This window comes from Falco rusticolus, chromosome 7 (assembly GCF_015220075.1).
Source record: "Falco rusticolus isolate bFalRus1 chromosome 7, bFalRus1.pri, whole genome shotgun sequence".
NCBI lineage: Eukaryota > Metazoa > Chordata > Aves > Falconiformes > Falconidae > Falco > Falco rusticolus.
The window spans coordinates 48,350,022-48,371,479 of NC_051193.1; the positions used below are offsets into that span (position 1 = coordinate 48,350,022).

The 21,458-nt window shown below is 38.3% G+C and overlaps 1 protein-coding gene across 25 annotated transcripts in view; it reads right to left on the minus strand.

The window, feature by feature from the left end:
• Positions 1-21,458, minus strand: part of LOC119150779 (intraflagellar transport associated protein) — a 65,715-nt gene that overhangs the window by 3,220 nt on the left and 41,037 nt on the right. For 23 of the 25 annotated variants that reach the window (XM_037393622.1, XM_037393614.1, XM_037393618.1 and 20 more), the window contains one exon: positions 13,373-19,658. In XM_037393622.1, the coding sequence (XP_037249519.1) occupies positions 19,506-19,658 (153 nt within the window). In that variant the 3' untranslated portion in view covers positions 13,373-19,505. Of the gene's footprint in view, positions 1-9,158; positions 10,480-13,372; positions 19,659-21,458 lie in introns of those variants that run through there. The other 2 variants (XR_005105199.1, XR_005105198.1) reach the window with 2 other exon arrangements.

The following is a 21,458-nucleotide window of genomic DNA, read 5'->3' on the forward strand; positions in this document are numbered from 1 at the left end:
GATGAACCACAGATACATACTCAAAAATTTGCATTCACGGTTTTACATGTGTTCCTGAGGGTATAAGCAGGTCTTTCCAAAAGATCTCAACATGCAGCAGTTCATTAGAAATGCAACGACTTGAAGACATGGAGTTGTCCTATCTTTCCTACTAATCTGTATTGCTGAAATGGCACTTAGCAGAATGAGACACAGATATTTGCTTTAAAATATTGTAGAAACAAACTTTGAAATGCTATACCTTGACATGTGACATCCTGCAACAGACTTAAGATTTGCTAAACTCAGCCTCCAGTGTGCAGTTTATGATTGTCTGGCATAACAGGCCCACGCTGAATTATATGACCATCCTTACTGGGGACAAGTATCTGTTTACTTGAACTTGGAGATGAGCTATTAATTCATAGAGGTCCCTATATTAAATACATATACTATATACAGTTTTCTGTCACTACAATGCCTTTTTCTTCCTTTGTTGCATTCATTTCCCTCTTTCATTAATCTTGCTTTCCAGGTAGTTGGTTAAGTCAATGTATTTGCACTTGGCTCATGCATTAATCTCTCCAAACTATATGACATTTTGCATACTGCACACCTTGTCATAAATTATTACTTACTTCATAGTATGTATCACTGTATTTCTAAGCACTCTATATAAAGGTAAAGCAATGCATCAGTTACTGGTGACTCACAAAATAACGTTGACAGAAGGAAGTCATTCACAGATAGAGAAATAATGAAGATTTCTTTTCAAACTAACGGCCATTAGGGAAAGTATTTTAAAGTTCAGCAAGTAGTTTGAATTTTAATGTACAAGTTTACTAACACAACTACTAGAGCTGGCCACAAATTCTAAGAAGGATAAGAAAATGTCACTGTGCTATGAGATAAGGAGTCACTTAATCTTCTCTGTCTTATTCCTTCCTTTGTTCAATTTTCTTTTATTAACACAAGAACAACAGGTTTTGTTAGGTCTTGAAGTTGTTTTTTTTTATTTTCCTTTGCTGAAGTTCAGTTCTGTAGTGAAAAATTAACTAGCTGGGGCTTCATACAGTGTCCGTCATTCTTTGCGACTGGTTGCCGCCATATGAAACAAAACAAGGAGCTCTTAGTATACGCAGTGAGGAAAGTTAGATAGACTAACTCAGCTCTTCAAATAGTGGGCACAGCACACCACTCCCTGGATACAAATTATCCCAGTGTCACTGATCATCCCTCTGGAGTTCTGGGATCTCACTGTTTGCCCTCAACAGGGAACTAATTTTTTTTAGAATTGAACTGTGTTCCAATGGGAAAAAGAAATAAATCAACAAAAGCCATTTTCCTATCAGTCTGACTAATTTGACACCCTTTATTAATCAAGCAAATGGAAAATTATATTCATCCTCATAGTCTTTTATCCAGGCACACAGTGGTAAAAGACAAGCAAAGGTGTAAAGCCTTCAGGACACCAACAAAGCCTTTTCTTCTCATAGTCACAATGAGATCTGAAATATTCCTAATGTTCAAATGATTACTCTCCTGTCTGACTTCTCATGTGTTACGCTTACACTGCCGTCTGAAGGTTGCTGCAGCTGTTTCCCATGTTGTTGAATTCCCACCAAAATGTTGTTGAATTAATATAGCTCTTGCAGAAATCTGCAGTTGTGAGCACAGAGGTGCTCAAAATGGTTTCAAAGTACATTATAAATGTTTGTTAGGAGTGGTGCTCAATGCTTTAATTGTGGAATGTCCCTAGCAACAGTAACAAAAACCCACTCAACGCATCAGGTAGTAAAAGAATGTCATGTGAGACCCCCTGTTCCACAATTTCAGGTGCAAGTTTGGTGGTGGTCACATCTACTGTATATTTTCAAGTCCTTTTTTTTTTTTTTTTTTTTTTTTAATACCAGGAATACACATAGATGCAAGGCAGGTGTATTTAGACAGATGTGGCATGGAATGATACCAGTAAGCTTAATACTTGAGCACTGAAAGTTTAGTCAAAAAAAGTAAGTGTGTGTCCATCCTTCCTGAGGGCAGAAGAGTTGCTGCAAAATTGGACAGTGCTACTTATCTACTCTGACTTACTTGATGTTTGTTCCGTATTTTCCTGCATTCTTTCTGATACATTGATCTGACATACTGCCCAGGTGTGGAATAAATTTGGCATGCCCTTGCTTCTCACCAGTATTGATGCAACGGCTTTTCCTATGCTTGCTTTCCTGAAGGAATGGCTGTCCTTAGGAAAGATCTATTTCCTCCTTCTCTTAGTTCAACTCTAGAATAAAATCGAAACTTTGTTTTATTCTGTAGATTGTCCCACATAAATTTCTTTTTATCTCATAAGTCAATTACATCAGTTAATCATAAAGAATCTGGTAACATTATTTGATGTATGTGTGGGGCAATATATAAATGTCAAATCTTGTTGCTTCAGGCTAGATGGGAAATGCTGCTTATGAAATGTTTTAGAAACTGAAAAGGCCAGAGTATTTCTAGGCTGGAGTTTACCAGCAACTTAAGTGCCCTTATCCCTGAAAGTCAGGCAACACATAAGCTGAAATCAGAGCTGTGACATTTGCAATTATTTTAAAGCAAATACATGTGCCTTCAGGGATAACATTTAAAGAAAACAAAAACTTAGACAACAGACTTTTCTTTCCCTCTGTCTTTCGAATGTTCAAAAATTTTCTGTTGCTGACACCAATGAACCATTAATAAATTAAATTAACAGATACATGCTTTCATCATATCATGGGGGAAAAATACATTAATTCCTTCTTATTGTCCAAGATGTTAATTGCTAAGGAAGCCTAGATTTTAAAGGGCCAGGATAGAAGACTGGACTTGAAGCTGGGTTGAATTTCTCTTATATTGATAACATCAAAGTCTCCTTCCCTCGCATGTTACTGGAAGTCTGGTGAGTTCCCAGGAGGGCTGGTTATTGGCAAATCCCTTCTCACATGAATTTCTTTTCACTTTATATTACTGAATTCCATCTAATGCACATAGCTTCCACTCTCAAGGGAAACCATTGCCCCCTGAGTGGTGATCTGGCCCTTTTCTATATTGAAAGCACTTCCCGACATTGCCACTAGTAAATCTTATCAGCAGACACATCATTTTTGTATCACAGATATTGAAGAAAGAAGAAATAGCATCATCATGCAGTCAGCAAAGATTATGGCAGGGAGATCAAAACCACTCTCTTTATAGCCCACAAACACAGATCCAGTCTTTGTTTTCAGTAGCAGCAACAGCGCTGAATGCGAAGACAAAAGCATGATTGCTAATGGAACTGAGTATCTCAACAGGCTTCTGTGGAAGAAGCAAACCCCCAGTGATCTCAATACAGTGAACCAGATACACTTCATCCAGAACTGCAAAAAACCCAACAGACTGAGTCACAAGTTGAGTAGTAAGACTTTTAATAAATTTTCAATTTTGAAAACATTATATGACTGGGAAGAGAAAGGTAATATCTTTATGGAGAGGGTAAAAATCAATGCGCACTACTGCTGGTCCACTACTCCAATCTCAACAAAGCACTAGACCAAATATTTGAAGCAAGGAAAAGGAAGGAAAATTAGGTCTGCATTTTATTTAATAGGAACTAATTTTCAAGACAATAGATTAATATGACTGGACAAAACATCTGTCACAGAATAGCATGAAAAATGTTGGAATATGTTTTAAGCATCTTGTTGGAGGTCTCTTCTACTGCTGCAGATGTCCAGACCACTCAAAGCAAGCAGTTTCCACTGGGGAGTAATAAAGAGTGCAACTTCAAATAAAGTTTGCAAGAAAACAGATTGCCCAGCGATGACAGGGTAGTAGAGAAGAATAGAGAAAGATAATCAGGATAACACAGCCATTTTCTCCACTAGTCATTTTCTAGCCTATGTCACTACATATGAGGACAAACTGGTTTTAATTGTGATGCAGGTTGGTCAATTGTGTTTCCAGAGTCCTCTCTGAGCAACTTGTGTTTTATTCCATCCACACCCGCAGAAGTGAATGGGGAATCTCACCCTCTGCCTCTGAAAGAGCTTATTTTATGTCTGAAACCCGCCCAATAAATCCTTTCTATGTACTTCATGAAAACAGGATTGTTAATCCAGCATCTGTATGTGAAGTTCACACTTTTTCTGTGTGGCTTTCCCATGAAAGAGAAAATATATTATGTACTAGGGATCTTGTGGTTTGTTACCATTAAATCTCGACCAAGTAAAATATTACCAGAGTAGGAGAGTAAAGGTACATCAGCTGTGAACTAGTGATGAGTGTTAAACATCACAATCTCTGTAACTTTCTAGCTCTCAATCAGTAGTCTACAGCATCTGCCTTTACTACCTGTAGCTACTGTATTTCTCTTCAGTATCTTTCCCTCATTGAAATACTTCTAACTGCTCAGTGGAAATAAATCTGCGCACCAAGGAGGCCTTGCTGGGCATCCTGGAGACTTAATGCTTCAACTACAAAAATGACACTCTTACTGTCCTTTAAAAAAGATTGGCAGAAGATGCTGCACAAGATCATTGTGCCATTAATACAAAGTGCCAAAAGCATAATTTTTTAGCCTAAGCAATAATAGAGCAACTGATAAATGTTTGAGGGGTTAGCACTTGCTTGAGACTAGGGAACTAGTATGTTACTTATGTGTGAGGGGAGAAAACAAGCAAAAGCTAGCAGGGATTTTTTTTTAAGGTGTGTGTTATGGAATGGATCTTTTTAATGTCCTTCTTTCTACATTAAAAATGTTTAGCTTAGCTATTTTTCTGCACTTCACAGATAATATTTTTTACAAAAGGGATTTATCTTTTTCTTACTAGTAGTATTTGAGTCTGTTTCTTGTCAGTTCAAGCTCACACTTAAAATAGAACCAGAATGATGCAGAAGCAAGTCGCTTAGGCATACAGGGTGGTGAATTTCTTGGTCTTGTGAGTGTAGGCAGCTGGGCCAAGGGCTCCTGATGAAATTAATCTGGATTGTTAATCTCCAGCACTGTGGCTTGTCAAGCAAAGAGTGCAGAAAATCACAGTAGTAATACAAACCCAATGCACTATTGACAAAGGTGTTGGGCAAGTGGGAACCTGGCAGAGGCTGAATAGGGAGAAATGAAAGAAAAAAGCACTGGCTGAAGGGTTATGGAAGCTATCATAGCATTTCTGAGGCAGGAAGATGGCAAGATGGAAGGAGCTTCACAGGCCATACAAAGAGGCTGTTCTTAGGGTGGGTAATAGGACTAAAAGATTAGTAACCATGTCAGTCTGCCCCAAGGAGATGGTGGTGTGGGAGGCATGTCTGCTGGCTCGTGTGCAGGGTCAGAGGTCTCTACAGTTCTAGCTGAATCGCTCAAGGACAACATATTTCAAGAAAACTCACTACCATGTCCACTTCTTATTATTAATTTATCTTGTTAAAAATTACTGACAGTAGAAATAATGATCATAACATGTAGATTCTGTTACACACCTAAAAAGGAATTGTATGGCACTTATGTTCCCTCCCTTAATACATTTTTTAAGGCCTCGGTCTTGGTTGTTGGATGCAGGGAGACGTAGGAACTACTGAGACACCAAATTTCTGACCAGCAGTTGTTGGCAAATTTCCATTCCAATTTTTTCCACTACCACTTAAGCTAAGCCTCCTGTGAATCAATAAAGAAGATGTGGAATTGTAGGGCTCCTGATCTTCATCATGGAAACATACCCCTAAAAAGGACTTTAGGCATTGAAAAAAAAAACCACTTAATTTCCCTGGTTTTGCTGTACCGACTACTTTAACCCATTTTCAGTGGTTTCAGATGGCTTTTATTTACAGTAACCTTACCAGCAACATGATCCAAATACTTGTTTAATTGCTAATACTTTTTTTTTGCTGGCCTGTGAGTGTATGTGTTGTTCACAAAAATCAACCTATACCAACCGGTTTGAAAGTACTGAGCTCACAAGCATGAATCTAAGCAGTTGGTTGAGTGTGGCTTACTTGGAGTACTTGCTTTCATGCTTTGGGATTTAATTTTTTACATTTTAGTTCACGTTTGTGTCTGGTAGAATGGGGAGAAGGGAACAAAGACAGCACAGTATTGCTTGTTAGCTAAAAAAACCTGCCTTTTCCTTCTTGCACTATCAGAGGGCATCTTGAGCCCTTGGCAGCTTTACCCTCGCTCCCCCTTCGCTCCCACTTTGCTCCTTACTCTCCCACTCGGAAGGTAAGGTAGCGCTGTGGAGGGCAGTCCGGGGATACCTGCTGAGTGCACTGCTCCTTCCTGCCACTGAGATCCAGAGTTGAATCCAGACTCTTAGAGCTAAGGGAAATTGGAATAACCCAGTAGCGGCTGATAACATGTCTAGGCCTAAGAGCCTGAAAAACAGAATGAAAAATACTGATTAATTTTGTGTTGGTGAAATGGAAATCAGCTGAGCCGTGACAGAAGTGTAGAAGAGGGTTTGTCTGTCAGGGCACAGAGCTCAACAAAGGCATAAAAAAAGCCAGGGAAGACTGTGGCTTGGGAACTGAGCTGGTGGAGCTGCAACAGCACACCAAAAGCAGGACAAATATGAAAGACCCAAAGGGGTTCTGTGCCGAGAGCCCTCCATGGCCGCTGAACCCAGAAACTCACCCTTACATGTGCCTAAAACTTTTCCTGCTAAGTTCTTCTGCAATGCTGTAATTTCTTTGTAGACATTTAGGGAAGCTTATATTTAGGCTAGAAATCTCTTTGAAAGTGAGAGGTCATGCCTAGCTTGTTTGAGCAGTAAAGCTTTCTTTTAAGAGGGAGAAACCTTCACAGTTCCCAATTTCTCTGTGTGCCTGATGGGTAGAGGTTTTTATTATCCTAAGTGCTCCTCTAAGGCAGGTGTATTTGGTTTCATGGAATGAAACTAATTAGTCATATATTTTTCCAATACCGGCTACATTATTTCTGCAAAACTTAAACTGTATCAGTGCTTAGAATGCATGTAAATAACGAGTGCTAAAAAACGGGGGGGGGGGGGGGGGGGGGGAAGCATTTTTCCTATACTTTACTCTCTATTTTAATGGAAAACAAAATCAGTGCTACCATGTACAAGTATAATGCTCCCTGGGTAAAGCAGCATTCTACTGCATCTACCTACCTATTTATTGCGCAGTAAATGAATATTGGCTGGGGAAGTGCCGCATGACAGTTGTTCAGGAGTGGTGCAATATTGCCACCATGTGTTCTGCACCAAGAACTGGTTTTACAGTATCAATACTCTCCTTTTCATGAATAAAAAAAAAAATCAAGGGTAACTAAGTAATTTCTCCCCAACAAAATATTTTTTATGGTGGACTTAGGTACTAGGAAACGGTTCTCTGAGCATTCTGGAACTCTTATGTGATGCTCATCAAGCCCTGCATTGATCTTTTAATCCCATTTCCCAAAATGAATCACATACTTGGTCTTACCCCTTTAATCTTTCTTGTCCAAGACAGAAAAAAAAAATCCAAAACTTTTTAGTTAGTGACCTTTCTTCTCTCCCTTTTTCAGCTTTCCCTTAAACGTTTCCCATCATCCATTAGTCTCTTAAGAGAGTCAGCCAGCTAGCAGCACACTTGGGAGTCTCTTATTGGTCTGTTCTCATGGAGCACAACTTGAGTTAGGAATTAATGATCCCAGGCCTAAGTGGAAAATTCAAGAACTGAAATAGATGAGGAGGTTTTTTTCTAGAAAATACTGTCTTTCTTTAATATTATTGCTGAAACTTTCAAGCAGCATGTTTCCTCAAGTAACCCAATGAAAATCACATTCCAGTTAGACTGGGAATGAGTAGCCATACATGATTGCCTTTATGCATCAGTGATATTTTCAATCATCTTTGACACATTCCTCTGTCTTTCACAGGGATTAGGTCTTGGCTAACTGTGATGCTGATCCCAGCACTAACAGAGTGCCCAAACCATCTACTTTTGATGTTGAACGAGATGAGAATATATTTTTTTTCCTCTTGATGAAGAAAGCTAAACATTACAAACAGAACCTTAGTACAATCAAAATACGGTAGTGTGAATGCATATTATATTTTTGCTATTCTTCACTTGAAGGAACTAAAAAAGTATATAAATGTATGGCATCTGTGATGATAAGAAAGACAAATTTAAATAACAAAAAAGGTGGAGGTTTTGTATAATCCCGATTGATGGGAAGGTAGAGGGCTGCATTGGAACACTCATGCCACAGATGCAAAAAGCAAGTATGTGTACGTACCAGCAGCGTGGAAAACAAATATATTTGTTTTTAGATACATTTACCAACTGAACTCAGTCAATTAAGCCTGATCATCACAGTCAAGGTCACTGAAGCTACAGTCCCCAGTTGGTCAAAAAGACTGGCAGCAACCAGCTGGGTGCAGGAAGGACCAGGTACTGCATTAGCCCTTTCATTGTACTGGCTCTCTTAGGGAGCCATAAGCACATTTGACACCTATCCTCAAGACAGTCACTCTTTACTGAATTAAGTGGTGCAAATTGCACCTCTCTTTCTAATGCCAGGCAACCTCATGCAGCCATTCTGGTTACTGACTTTGCCATTCAGGTCAATGCCAAGTATTTTTACTGGTACTCAAGCCTAGAGAGTGCTTCTGACAGTGCTCCTTACATACTGATGTTTTCCAGCCCAATTTTTTCACAATTCAAATTGTTAGTTATTAAATCTAAGATTTCTAATTAAATTAAATCTCTAAATAATACAGAACACACTAGCTCAGAACATACCGGTCCTGTGGTACAGCACTCACAGCCATGATTCTGCACCTCTGAAATTCATTTCTAGTTCAGATTTGCCTTCACGTTGATGCAAGAAAGCTTCCTCTCCCATCTCAAGTCTTTCCCTAATTATAGTTACTATCTTCCTTTTATAAACAAATCCCTCACCAATTGGTTCTTCTCTAAGAAATCAGAAGAAACAGAAAGCATGTGTGTTGTTCCTCACTTGTACAGGTTTTTATTTTTCATTGTTTATGGTCTTGGGATATTAGAAAAATATGTGATAGTATTTTATCTGAGTTTAGACAGCTATGAGTGAATGAATTCATGAGAGATTCTCTAATGGTGGACCCTTTCTTTTACTATTCAGCTTTTGGATACTTGATTCTACAACTCGCCAGAAAAGACCAGGCAGACCTCAGTAAGAAAAGCACAGTGCTGGTGAATACATTCTGAACAGGCAAGATTTATCAGAGAAAGTGATGTGACCCAATTGTACTAGTTTAGAAAGACAAGAAAATAGACTATCATCAGAGACAGATCAAGAAGAATCTTAATATTCTATTCTTTCAACAATATCACGTAACATCACTGATGATACAAGAACACACATTATTTGTAAAAAAAAAAAAAAAAAAGTTGTTTCTTGTTATATTTAGAACATTTGAATTAAAAGTGTCATTTAAAAACCCTATTCTCAGCCAACACAAGAAATGTAATTGTTTTCAGCTGAGAGCTTCAGGCAAAAACTGGTTTAAGAAGCAGCTAGTAGCACCTACTGTAGATGATGCTACTACAATTTTGCTATCAATAGTTCACAGCTGCACAAGAGTTTGAGGATCATAAGTTCATGACAGAGGATCATTTCCACTCCTCATTTCAATTCAGGAACAACAGAAAAGATCTGAAACCTGAATATGCCGAACGTAGAGGCCGCCTTAGGGTTCGGGGGTCTGGTTCAGTCCCCAGTGTGGGTACAGGCTCTGAAGTTTAGCTCAGATTTCTCCAAATTTTTGGCAGGAGGAGACATTTCAGACTCTTCACTGAAATTGGCTTTTTGTTTACTCCATTTAGCCTGGCTTCTACACAAAAGGCCCCAATAACTTTTGTGTCACACACACTGCAACGAACAGATAATTGCGTCAACCCAGCAAGAGCATGACTCACTAAGTGAGCAATATCCATTTTCAACAGGGCAAAAATATTGGTGTAGGCCCACTTAATTGTTCTGTGATACAATTTAGCACTGCTATAGCATGTATTAAATTAATTAAAAGGCTTTCCTTCCTATCAAAGGTATAATCAAGGCAATTTGCTTCCAAACATAATCAAGAAACTATGCAAGGAAACCTTAGCAATACAAGCTATTTTTTCATGTGGAAAGTTAATTGATTTTCTATCATTTTTCCCCTCTGGGAGTCAAATGAAGCTTTACAAAAGTTGTTGTTCTTTTATGTGTAATTGGTCCACTTGAACTTTTAGAGGTTACCTGAAACTAGGCCAGCAAAGTACTTTTTTTCTCCCCTTCTTCTGAGAGATTGCATCAACCATCATTAAAAAAAAATGACCTAGGGGTCACAGAAAACTCCAGAGTGTTTGAAACAATTAACATTTAAAACAGAGAAACTTTACTGTGAGGTAGCAATCAGTTTCCTCTCCCATTGAATACATCAGCAAACATCCTTCTGAATGTTAATAAGATGGGGGGTGGTTTGAAGAAACGCATTTTTGTTTCCTCAGTGCTTGACACCACAAGTAAAATTCCATCTGGAAAAGAAAGGTTAGGGAAGGTGAACTCAAAAGCAAAATTGAACACTCAGTTAAACCAACAAGTGGTAATCAGTCTAAGTGTTGGTATTCTACCCCAGCCATTCCTCTGGGGAGGACAGGACAAGGTAGGATTATATGGAGGCATGTTTTGGAACAGAAAATAAGTAAAAATTACATTCTCCTCTAGGGAGCCTCCTGGTAAACTGCAGCTCCCTGGAAGTGTCCCAGAGAACTGGCAGCCTTATACATGAGCCCAGCTACAAGAGACGGCAGTGAGTCCGTGTTTGGTACATTGATTCTGATGTATCAAGAGGAATTTATAGTGACCAAAAGGCAGACTCTTTTGTAGTTGACTGAACTGAGTTTTGTTCTGAATTATTTCAGCCAGTAGCACCTCCCTGATCTGGGTAATGCAAACGCTTCATAAAAATAGAGGCTTAATACAATGCACATCTATTCAAATTGACGTGCAGCCAACCAAAGGGTTTCAAAGTCCTCTTCAGCTCTCAGTACAGATAAGGTTCCCTTTTCATGTTGAAAAATGTAGCAATGCCTGTTGTTTGTATATTACATTATATTATATTGATTGCGATATAACATGACAGTTAAGACCAATAAAAGCAAGAAGAAAAAAGCAGTAAAAGCAGCATGCTCTGCAAATACAAATTTAACAGTGGTTTTGGATTCTGGAAAAAAAATAACTTCACATATTCCAAAGTAAGATCAAATGTGGTGTCATTTACTTAGGTAAAGAGAACAAGGCTGAACCATGAAGTCATGAGCCACAGATCTACATACAGACACCAGACCTCTCAAAGCCCTAATGTGGTTCTGACCCAACATTCCACTTCAAAATTATAAACTAAACTGATTTTTTAAGAGCAGAAAAAAAGCACCATCTCTCCTATCTTACTGTGCAATTGTAATGCAACTAGGCTGTTCAGAAAAAGCACATTATTTAAATAATACATCATTTCTCATTTTTGCAAATGCTGGCTGCAATGCTTCATAAATGGGTTGCCAGCCTGTGTACAAATCAAATCTGTAGAGATGCTCTGGAACCAAAACAGTCAGACTGAACCTGCATCACTAAACCGCACTATCCCTTTTTCCATTATCAGAATTGGAAATCCCAAGATAATAACAATCTTAACAACTAAAATTCTTCAGACTTCAATCATTCATTTTCATGTACCTTAGTCTTAGAGGGAAAATATTAATCAGATCCGACTCCTGGCTGATGCAGTGGTTTGTTCCTATAGCATATTCTCCAGTATTTTTCAGCTTGCTTTTAACTGACCTTAGCAAATCAGTTCCACCAACTTCCCTTTGTAGTACTTGTGGAGTCTAGCATATCTAAATTTCAGCAAGTTGTTTTTCCTAAATTAAATATTACATCATTTTATTTCATTCTGATTTTCATTACTTCTGTTCAGTGCACTCCAAGTTATGTGTTTTCAGTATCATCCTTGAAGGATGACTTTAATCTGTTGCTTCTGGGGCAGTGAGTGAAAAGTATCAAAAGAATATACATTCCAAAAATGAAATTTTGGGAAGTATAGGATTATAAGCAGTAGCAGATAAACACTCAATTGAACATTTGTGAACAGAGCCCAATCCTGTCAATTAGTAAATGCTCTCAGTCGCAAGCACCTTGTAAAACACACTCTGTAATGAATACTACTACTCTTGGAACAATAGCCAATTGGATTTGGATAGCTTGTCTGCCAGCACATTCATACACGTGGGTTTGGGGGTGGGATGAGGAGGGGTGTTATTCAGCTAGCTCTTTTGACAACCAAGATTCTCGTACCAATAGTCAATAGAATCAAAAGCATGACATCAAGCATCACATTCAGAGCACAGGCAGTAATACGTGGCTGCTCAGCCAACCTGTCTTCCCACTAGCTCCCTTCTTCCTGCTCTCAGCAGAAAGATATCCACTGGGCCATTATTTTTAGTACAGTTTACTTTATTAATGTTCATGAGTGGCAAATACATCTGTAGAATTCAGGAAGTGTTTCACAACCTGAAACAAAGAGCCTTAAATGTATCACAGTTTTGTTGCAGGAAATGCTATTCAGCTAGTGCAAGCTGTCAGGATTTTTGACAGTCTGGATTTTGAAATACGTTAGTTAACAGAATCCTTGGTGGGCAGAGGAGCAAAAGTGTAAGCAGCTGACTTAAACAAAGGCAATCTGGAATTAAATTTTCATTCAGTAAGCAGGCTGACCATTATTTGTATTTTCCTGATTGTTTGTTTTTGAAAGCTTTGCAAATGCTAAGCTTGTGCATGAAATGCTAACGGTGCTTTGATGTTTCCTGGCCCAGACACCAGCCTTCCATCTTTTTTACTTTAAAATTTTATCCAGCAGGAAAGTAGCTCATAGGATTAATTTAGTGTCTTGTCAAGTTTAGGAAAGCTAGTTGCAAATCTGACATAGGAAAGACAAAAACAAAAATAAGAAAAAGAGGATGAAAAAATGCATTTCAACATTTCTCTTTCAAAGAACTAAATGTGCAATCTGCAGCAAACCTAAATGGCAGAATCAACACTTCCAAGTAATTGGTAGAATTTGTCCTCTAGCTACCTTATTCTGAAGAGCATAAGCAAGATAATAAATGACACTTGTCTAAGAATTACGCATATCATATCGCATATTACACCATTTTATACATATAGATAGAAAAGTAGATGGATTCAAGAAAACTTATTAAACTTACTTGCTTACTTGCCACAGGTACCACCTGCACTCCAGAAAGAGTGCCACCCGTCTTCAACCACAACAGCCACAAAAGAACAAACTCTGTTGTAACATATGATAGAATGAGGCTAAAGCCTTAATTTAGAGTATTAGCACTGCCACAAAATACACTGAAGAATCCCACACAATTTTTAATCTCATTTTAATGGCTCAAGAGATAACTGTGTTGTAAATCCACATGAATTACAAAATGATTACACTAATTTTTCAGTCGGGCATTCAAAGGTTCTCAAGAATTGTATGAAGTCAACAGAATATTTTAGTATGGTTCATTCTCCAGAAGAATATGATTCTGCCTTTAATTCTACCTTTAGAATCCTTTTATCTGTTATCTTCTAATAGAGTGAAGTTATTCCAATTGTTATGCTCCATAGGCTCTTTTTATATAGGCAGGACCCTGACTGCTTTGTTTTTTTGTAAGTCCAGATGGGTAATAAATGGTTGCTTGAGAAATTTTTGGTTAGAGACTTTTAGAGTAGAGTATCTACTTTCCCAAAGTTTGGGAATATTCAGATCAAAGAGGTCTTTGAATATATAGAGAGAGTTTCTACAAGCTGAAATTCAGCGTGAAGTTAGATTTAGGGATTTTGTTCAGATCTGTCTTTGCTTATTATTTTGAAACATTTATGTGGCTAGATATACCAAACAAGACACCACAGAGAACATAAAATTATAGACTGTTAATCAGGGGAATTTTATTATCTATCCTTTTTGGAAGTGCTGTAAATGAGACAAGTATTTCTGCATTTTCATAAGGCATTAAAATTGATTTCCATTGTAACTGCAGGGCACTGCAATTGCAAATAAAGTAACCTGTCTATAAAAATGACAGTACCTTTTAACACTTGCTTTTCTTCTTGCAAACTTGTCATAAACAAGCACTAAAACTATCTCCAGTCTAATTCTGTGGCATTTCACAGCTCATGCACCTGCAATGCTGGCTTACAGTACCTTGCCAGCAAAACACAAGGTGTCACTTGCAACAGCCAGCAATCACAATTTTACCAAACTCATCATCTTTTGAGATGTTCTACAACTTCACACCATTTCACAGCAAACCATCCTGTCTTGTTTTTCCAAGGGATGGGCAGACATTTAGCACCTGGGAGAACTACATGTGCCCAAGACCAGCAAAGGCAGCAGCCGCTCAGTGAGAGAGCGCATCCCTCCAAGAGGCGCCCAGGGCACACGTGGCACCTCACAGCCACCTGTGCTAACTGATGCCTTGCCACAAGAAAGCAACTGTGGTGGGAATGCCCTCCGCTATCGCAAGCACTCTGCTCAGCAGTGCAGGGAGCTCACCTCTTGAGGCCAGCAAGAAACCCTTGTCACAGGGTTCCTCACTTACACTGAACACACCAAGGCTGAAGCCCCGCCTGCGAAGGAGCAGTCAGCCACCTGTTCAGCATGGCTCCAGAAAGTGAACAGGTTCCAATGAATCCCAGCCCCAACCACTGTCAGTCACCACTTTTCTATTGCACGTCTTCAGGACTATCACATTCACAATGGTTATAACACAAATCTGCTGAACAGAGGTGAACAGCCACACTCAGCTGAATTATTCAGCACGTTGGAGTGTGCATGGAGCTCAGATACAAGTCTGTTGGTTCAGCTTCTTTGGTTAGCAGAAATTCATTGTCCTGCAGTCTCTTCCAACTGGGATGTAAAAACTCATACCCAGGTAGGACCATGCTACTGCTTAGACTCCAGACTAAAACTGAAGGTAGAGGACAACAGGCTACATACAAATCAGCCTGCTATCAAACAGGGACTTTGATACTAAGTTGCAGTTTAGCTACTCCATGACGTACATGAGTTGCTGAATAACTAAGAATTTGGTCCTGTTTTTATTTCTGCATTTAGTGTTGCATCACTGAGAGTCCACATTTGTAAGTGTATGTTTTCACAAAGAATGTCAGACCTTTTTAAAACAATTCCAAGACAAAGCAAAGTCCACTTTCCAATCTTGCCAAGATGCAGAGGGGAAAAAAAAAACTTGAGGTGGGAATCTTTAGTAGTCATGTATGTAATCAAGTTTCATGATTTGAACAGGACTTGAAAATGTATGTGATATTTTCGTTAAAGCAAAAAGCAATGTTCTAAGCACACACCACTACAAAAACTCCAAAACAACCTCTGTAGAATTAGTAAGTGAACAGTTGAAGATATGTTTTTTACATTTCATGTGCATTGGCTCTTCATTTAAATATTTTCCCATAATGATAATGGGTCATATACATAGCTATATATTAAGTAAAGTTAAATCAGAAATTGATTTGGCTCCATATTCTTTCAGCTAAGACTGTAAATACCAGGGTCCTGTCTGCTCTGTATGAATACAAATGGCCTCAGTGGAGTTCTGCCAGTTTATAGCAGCAGAAAATCAAGGCCAGAGGATCAAAGGGTCTTTTCCATAAGAGCAGGGATTTGTTTCCATGCCATCTTCTTCAAAAGGTTCTGAATTATCTAGTGAGTACTCTTCATACTAAAATTATTTTCTTTCAGAGGCACTATCTGTATACAAGTGTATATAATGATACCTTTGTGCATAAACAAAAATACATTTAGAACACTAACAATGTCTGAGTCAGATTTGTCTGCATCTCTTTTCATTTCTTCAATTTTTATCTTATTCTTTCACAACCATTATCTCGGCAAATAATTACTCTTCCTTTTACACCCACAAGGAGTAACTCTGAGCATTAATATCCAAGCTTGCACCACACCAGCCAAGGAAACGACCCTTCAGATTCCTGCCTCAGTGGAAGGACTACTACACTTCCCATAAACTCAAGGAGTTCCTCCCCATAACTCAGGCTCCATCAAGACTGTGTAAAGAAACAGTCAGTATCCTTCTGTTAACACCCAAGTAAACAAGTTTAAAACAGAGTAAACAACAAGCTCACTGACTGGTACGGATGCATAACTCCATTGCACTTTAGACATCAGTGAAGTCATGAATACAAAGGGATTAGAGAGATGCACCACACAACCATCACCTCCAATGGGTTCACCCAATATCAGAGATTTTGCAGTTCAAAATTATTGTCAGTGTGGTAGGGAGAATCATATTCCCTACTCCAGCAGCCCCTAAGTCAAATCCAAGTAGCCCTTGAAGTTTCCTGTTCTATGCATGACTTTTGCCTTTACTTTTTTAGGAAAAGAGGAAAAATGTTTAGAAAATACCATAAATAGAAAAGAGAATGTCCCTCACCAACCCCTGCTGACAATATTAAATATTAAAGAGAATACAAGTTACAAGAAGAAAAGATATATTAATCAGACTCCAAACCACCTGACAAACACTGAAACAATTTCAATAACTAACTCTATGTACATGTATCAAATTTAACAAACACATAAAGTATGTTCTTAAAAATGACAACCTCGTAATGGCAAAGAAGAAAATATGCCTCCCCTGTGAAGGATAATCAAATGAAAGGTACAAGCCAAAAACAACCAAAGGGGCAGGCCAATAAAATGTCATATTCAGAAAATGTAGACTACACTGCCTAATCTCCACTGTGATACCCATTTCTGTTAACAAAGAGCAAAAATCTAACTCATAAGTGGTGTAAATGTACGTGAATTATCCCCATTTCTCTGCATAAGATGGATGTCTCTAGACTTCCAGTTTTGTTGGGTATTTTGCAGCAAAGTGTTCCTTTATATCAAACAGAACCATGTAATTACTATACTGAATGACACTTATGGAGCATAATAGGTACTCTGAACATTTGGTAAGAGAATCACCTGCCTGTGAGAGAAGAAACTGAGTGGCTGGATGTATCCCTGATGTACCAGGAAAAATTGATAATGAAATGAATAGAAAATGCACTTAAGAGATTCTGGAGCTGATTTGGCCTGAAGATCATTATGAACTTCAAGGTTTTTTATTAACTCTACTGGCAACAGGATTCCAACAGTTTGGGTGTCTCATACCTTTCTAAAAAAGCACACCAAAAAAGTGCCAAATTCATCATTTCAGAAACCCACAAAAGTTCACATTTACAGTTGACTCTTTGTGTGCAGGACAGCAAACTCTTACACAAAGGTTCTCTTAGACTGAAGGTTCCTTACTTTATCTTTCCTATACATACCTAAGTTAGTGAAGTCATCTCCCTTATTTTTCTGTTGAGGCTTTTAAAAGCTGACCTTGCTATCTTTGTAGAGAAGTTCTCGATTTCTTCCTCCCAGATTTACTCATGGATCTGTTCCAGAACATACTTCTTATCCCTCCCATTTATACACATCATCTGTGTCTTCCAGAAGAAGATGAATTAATAATTAGATCTGCTCAGGAATTTTTAGCTGTATGTTTCATTGCAAAATACCAGTTGGATCTGAAACTTAATTCAAAATATCTTGGGTTCAACAAAACACTTCACTATTTAAATGAATTAATTTATTATTTTAATTAATTAAAATTCACATTTAAATGAATTCCCATTTATAAAAGAGAAAAAAAAAATTTTCCCAAAGAACAGTATCTGCTATACAGCCAATTGCATCAAAACTGTTTTAAGTACAGCACAGGCATCCTTTGGAGTGCAATGTTAAATATAAATTTCTCATTACCTTCTACCAACAAGGTCCCATACAGACCAGTTTTTCTAAATATACTTGTAGTTTTATATCACTTTCCTTAAACATCTTGCCTGAGACCACTTTCTTTTCTGGTTCTTGTTAATCTCATTTTTAAATTATATCCCCTTAACTGAGGTAAATACTATTCCTCAAAACAAACACTATTCAGATTTTAGTGGCATGTGATTATGGTCTACAAAATTATTGATCCATTAAATTTCCTTTGGAGCATCAAAGCACCTATTTTGCTTCTATAAACTGGTGACAATGGAGCAGCCAACTGGCCACAGGGATTTCATCCAGAGCCTTTAAACAACTAGTGGTTTGGCCTATAGTCTGTCTGCTCAGGCACTCTTACCATATTCATCATGTTAATCACCCACTTCAGAAATGATGGAGATAGGCAAACAACAAAATGTTGGACAATAAACTTGAGCTAATGCAGTTGTACCAGAAAATGACCAACAATACAATTCAGTGTTATTATGTTAAACCAAGCCTCAATAGCAAAGCTTCTACAGTAAGCTGAAAAAAATTAATTCTAAACACCTCGTAGCAAGAGTACATACTACCTTATATCAAAGATGCACTCTCCCACCCATACTACCTGACCTTTACTCAACTTCAGAGTTTGCTGCATTTCAGTGATGCTGAGTGTAAGCCATAACCTGCAAAAAGCCCAATAATCTGACAGCCTTTCAACGTCAGTTCCTTAAATGGATGAGATCACTATTTTTTCCTCTGTGCGGAAGGCTTTTTGTAGCAGTTCGTGTTTTAATTGTTAGGAGTTGCACCACACCAATTTTGATCAACCCAAAAAGCTTATTGGAAACAGGAATATTTATTCCTCTGCAGAAGTGAAGTAACTCAAAAGACAGAGAAAAAATCCCAATACTCCCAGATTGATTCACTCATATAACTCTGTATATTTAAGTCTTACAGTGATAGGAGAAGAGTTTATAGACTTGTCAGCTGCAAGAAGCTCTTATCTTCATTACTGAAAGAACTAAGCAAAAGGCAGTTTAGGACTAGCTCTGCACTAGTCAGAAACTGTCAGTACCAGATATAAGCAACAGTAGCCATAGCGCTGTTCTGAATTCCACCAGCTTGTTTTGGTCCTATGGAGCCAATTACTCCAGCATACTTAGCCTGAGCCAATACAGGATACAGTCCACTCAAGGATTTTTCCACAAAAGGGAATTTATGGCTGTCATTTGAGACATCCTTCCAACTGCCTTGTTTCACCTAAAAAACAGCAAAGTAGCTGAGCACTGGGGCCTTAAAATCTGGTGACTGACCTACAAAAAAATCCCGTCGGGTTTGGGGACAAATACAGACCTCCTTAGCCAACCTGAATGCCTAAGCAGGTCAGTGTAATAACATATAAAAAGAATGGAAATACTTCCTCTCTGGCTGAAGGGCTACTATACAAGCAACTTTGGGCAAGCACCGTCTTCCTATTCTGTGTTTTCATCAGGACTCAGAGGAGGTACAGGGAAAGGCGATCTCAGGCTCTGAGGCACCTTGGTAGAACAAGTAAATCTCGAGGATGTCATTTACAGACGACACAGATAAAAACAGTAAATAAGGGTACAATGAAGAGATAGATTTACCCCCTAAAAATATTATCTCAACAGCACTGCAAAGAATGCCTTTGACTCAGTCTTCAGCTCATGCTGACTTCACAACTGTCCCCATTTTCTTCTCTTCAGACAATTCTACAATGGCCTTCAGCTCAGCTTCAGAGAACTTAGGGGTCAGTGCCACATCATCATAATCAAATTCTTCATCCAGTGAGAATGGTTGAACATCATCCCCTAGTAGCTGTAGTGAGGAAAAACAGACACATAAATAATATTGCTGCAAGTGATGATAAGGGAGCCCAAAATACAAACTTCTAATTAATATTTAATTAAACTAATTTTTCTGACTCTAGCACTCTCAGCTGATTAAGCTCTTTTTAAGTAAGAGAATAAATTCAATTATTCAATTTGACCTAATTTAAGCCATTTAATGTGCCCCATTTGTACTGTACTGTATCTGAATGAATATCATTAGCTAATTTTGCTCAAGGCAAGGAATCTAAAAACCACCCTTGCACACATCTATTACATTCCTGCCACTTGTAGTGGCAGGATTGTGGGAATACGGACAAGTTATGTACAGCTACGTTAAATTTCAAAGACAGATTCCATATCCTTAAAATCTGGGCTAGTATCACATAAAACTTCAGCGTACATGCATCTGATACTAATGTAACATGCTTCCCAGAACACAGTTCCAGCAAAGGAAATTCCTGGAATGAGAAAAATGACACATAATCAATTTTGAGATTCTAATAATTTCTTCTCACCATCACAGAAATACGCAATTGGCTGGTTTGGATTTCTTGCATGATGAACATAAAAGTCTTACAGCATTTGCCAATATTTGCTTTGTTGACACAGTGTACAGCATTTCTATATTGCTTCTTGGTAAAATACCTTAGAACACTCTGCCTATTAAACAAAATAATGAAAACAAGCAACTATGGCAGGCTGCACACTGATAAGGAGCTGCAGGGGACCATGACACAAAAGGTTTATGGTAAGCAGTTACATAAAATTAATTCCAGAGCTACACAGAAGACACATCCTCACTGCCCAAACTGTACAGGAATGCTTCCTATCCTTTGAGAAGTTAACATAAAATGCCTAGAAATTTCAACTATGACAAACAGCACATCTCCACAAGTGCTCTGAGTTTCAAAGATTTAAGTACTTCTGTACCAAATCAATAAAACTTCTAAATACATGCTTATTTTTCCAAACTTCTGATGAAACCTCAATGAAGCCAATGACTACGGACATATTTGAAGTTAAGAATTTGTTTTGCTGAAAGGGAGGAAGAACACTTAGCATCTTATGGTCACCACTTAGTTTAGAAGGCACAGTATCCCACACAAGTTCTGGTAACATTTTGTAAGAAGTTGCATTGACACAAGTAATGCCATCCAATGATAAGTCAGAGAAGTGGTAGCTGGATTCCTCCCCAGTGGCCAGGTACCCAACAGACATGGCAGCCAGCATCTTGCCGGTATCTACATCCTTTATTAATAAACTGTAATATTGCCTGATTCATCAGGAAATATTTTTTCTGGTTTTGTAACATTAGTCATCTGTATTGCTTAACGTTCAAGGGATCTGGCTTACATTGGCTTCAACAGATGTTGAAGCATATAAATCATCCTAGATGCTGACCTGTAGACAATAGACATTTATATATAAGAAAACTAGAGGTGGTTTAGAAAATGGTGTTCATTCTGCATACAAAGATTATCTTGATTATGTCCATAGACTATCCCAGGTAAACCATCATTAACTTTTATAGACAGTGCATTCAAGAAATGTTTGCATGAGACAAAGCCTGCACACAAGCTCTCTTTTCCATTACGGCTAAGGTCAACTCCTTGACCTCCTCACCATATTCACATCCACTTTCATCTTTTCCCCAGGGAAAGTCTCCTAAAATTCCACACCAGTAAGGGTACCAGCAACTGGGTAACAACTGGCACCAGTAACCAGGGTTCATTACTACCTGTCTTTCCTTTGCAGAAATCCAAAACGCTCTTCTAAAATACAATGC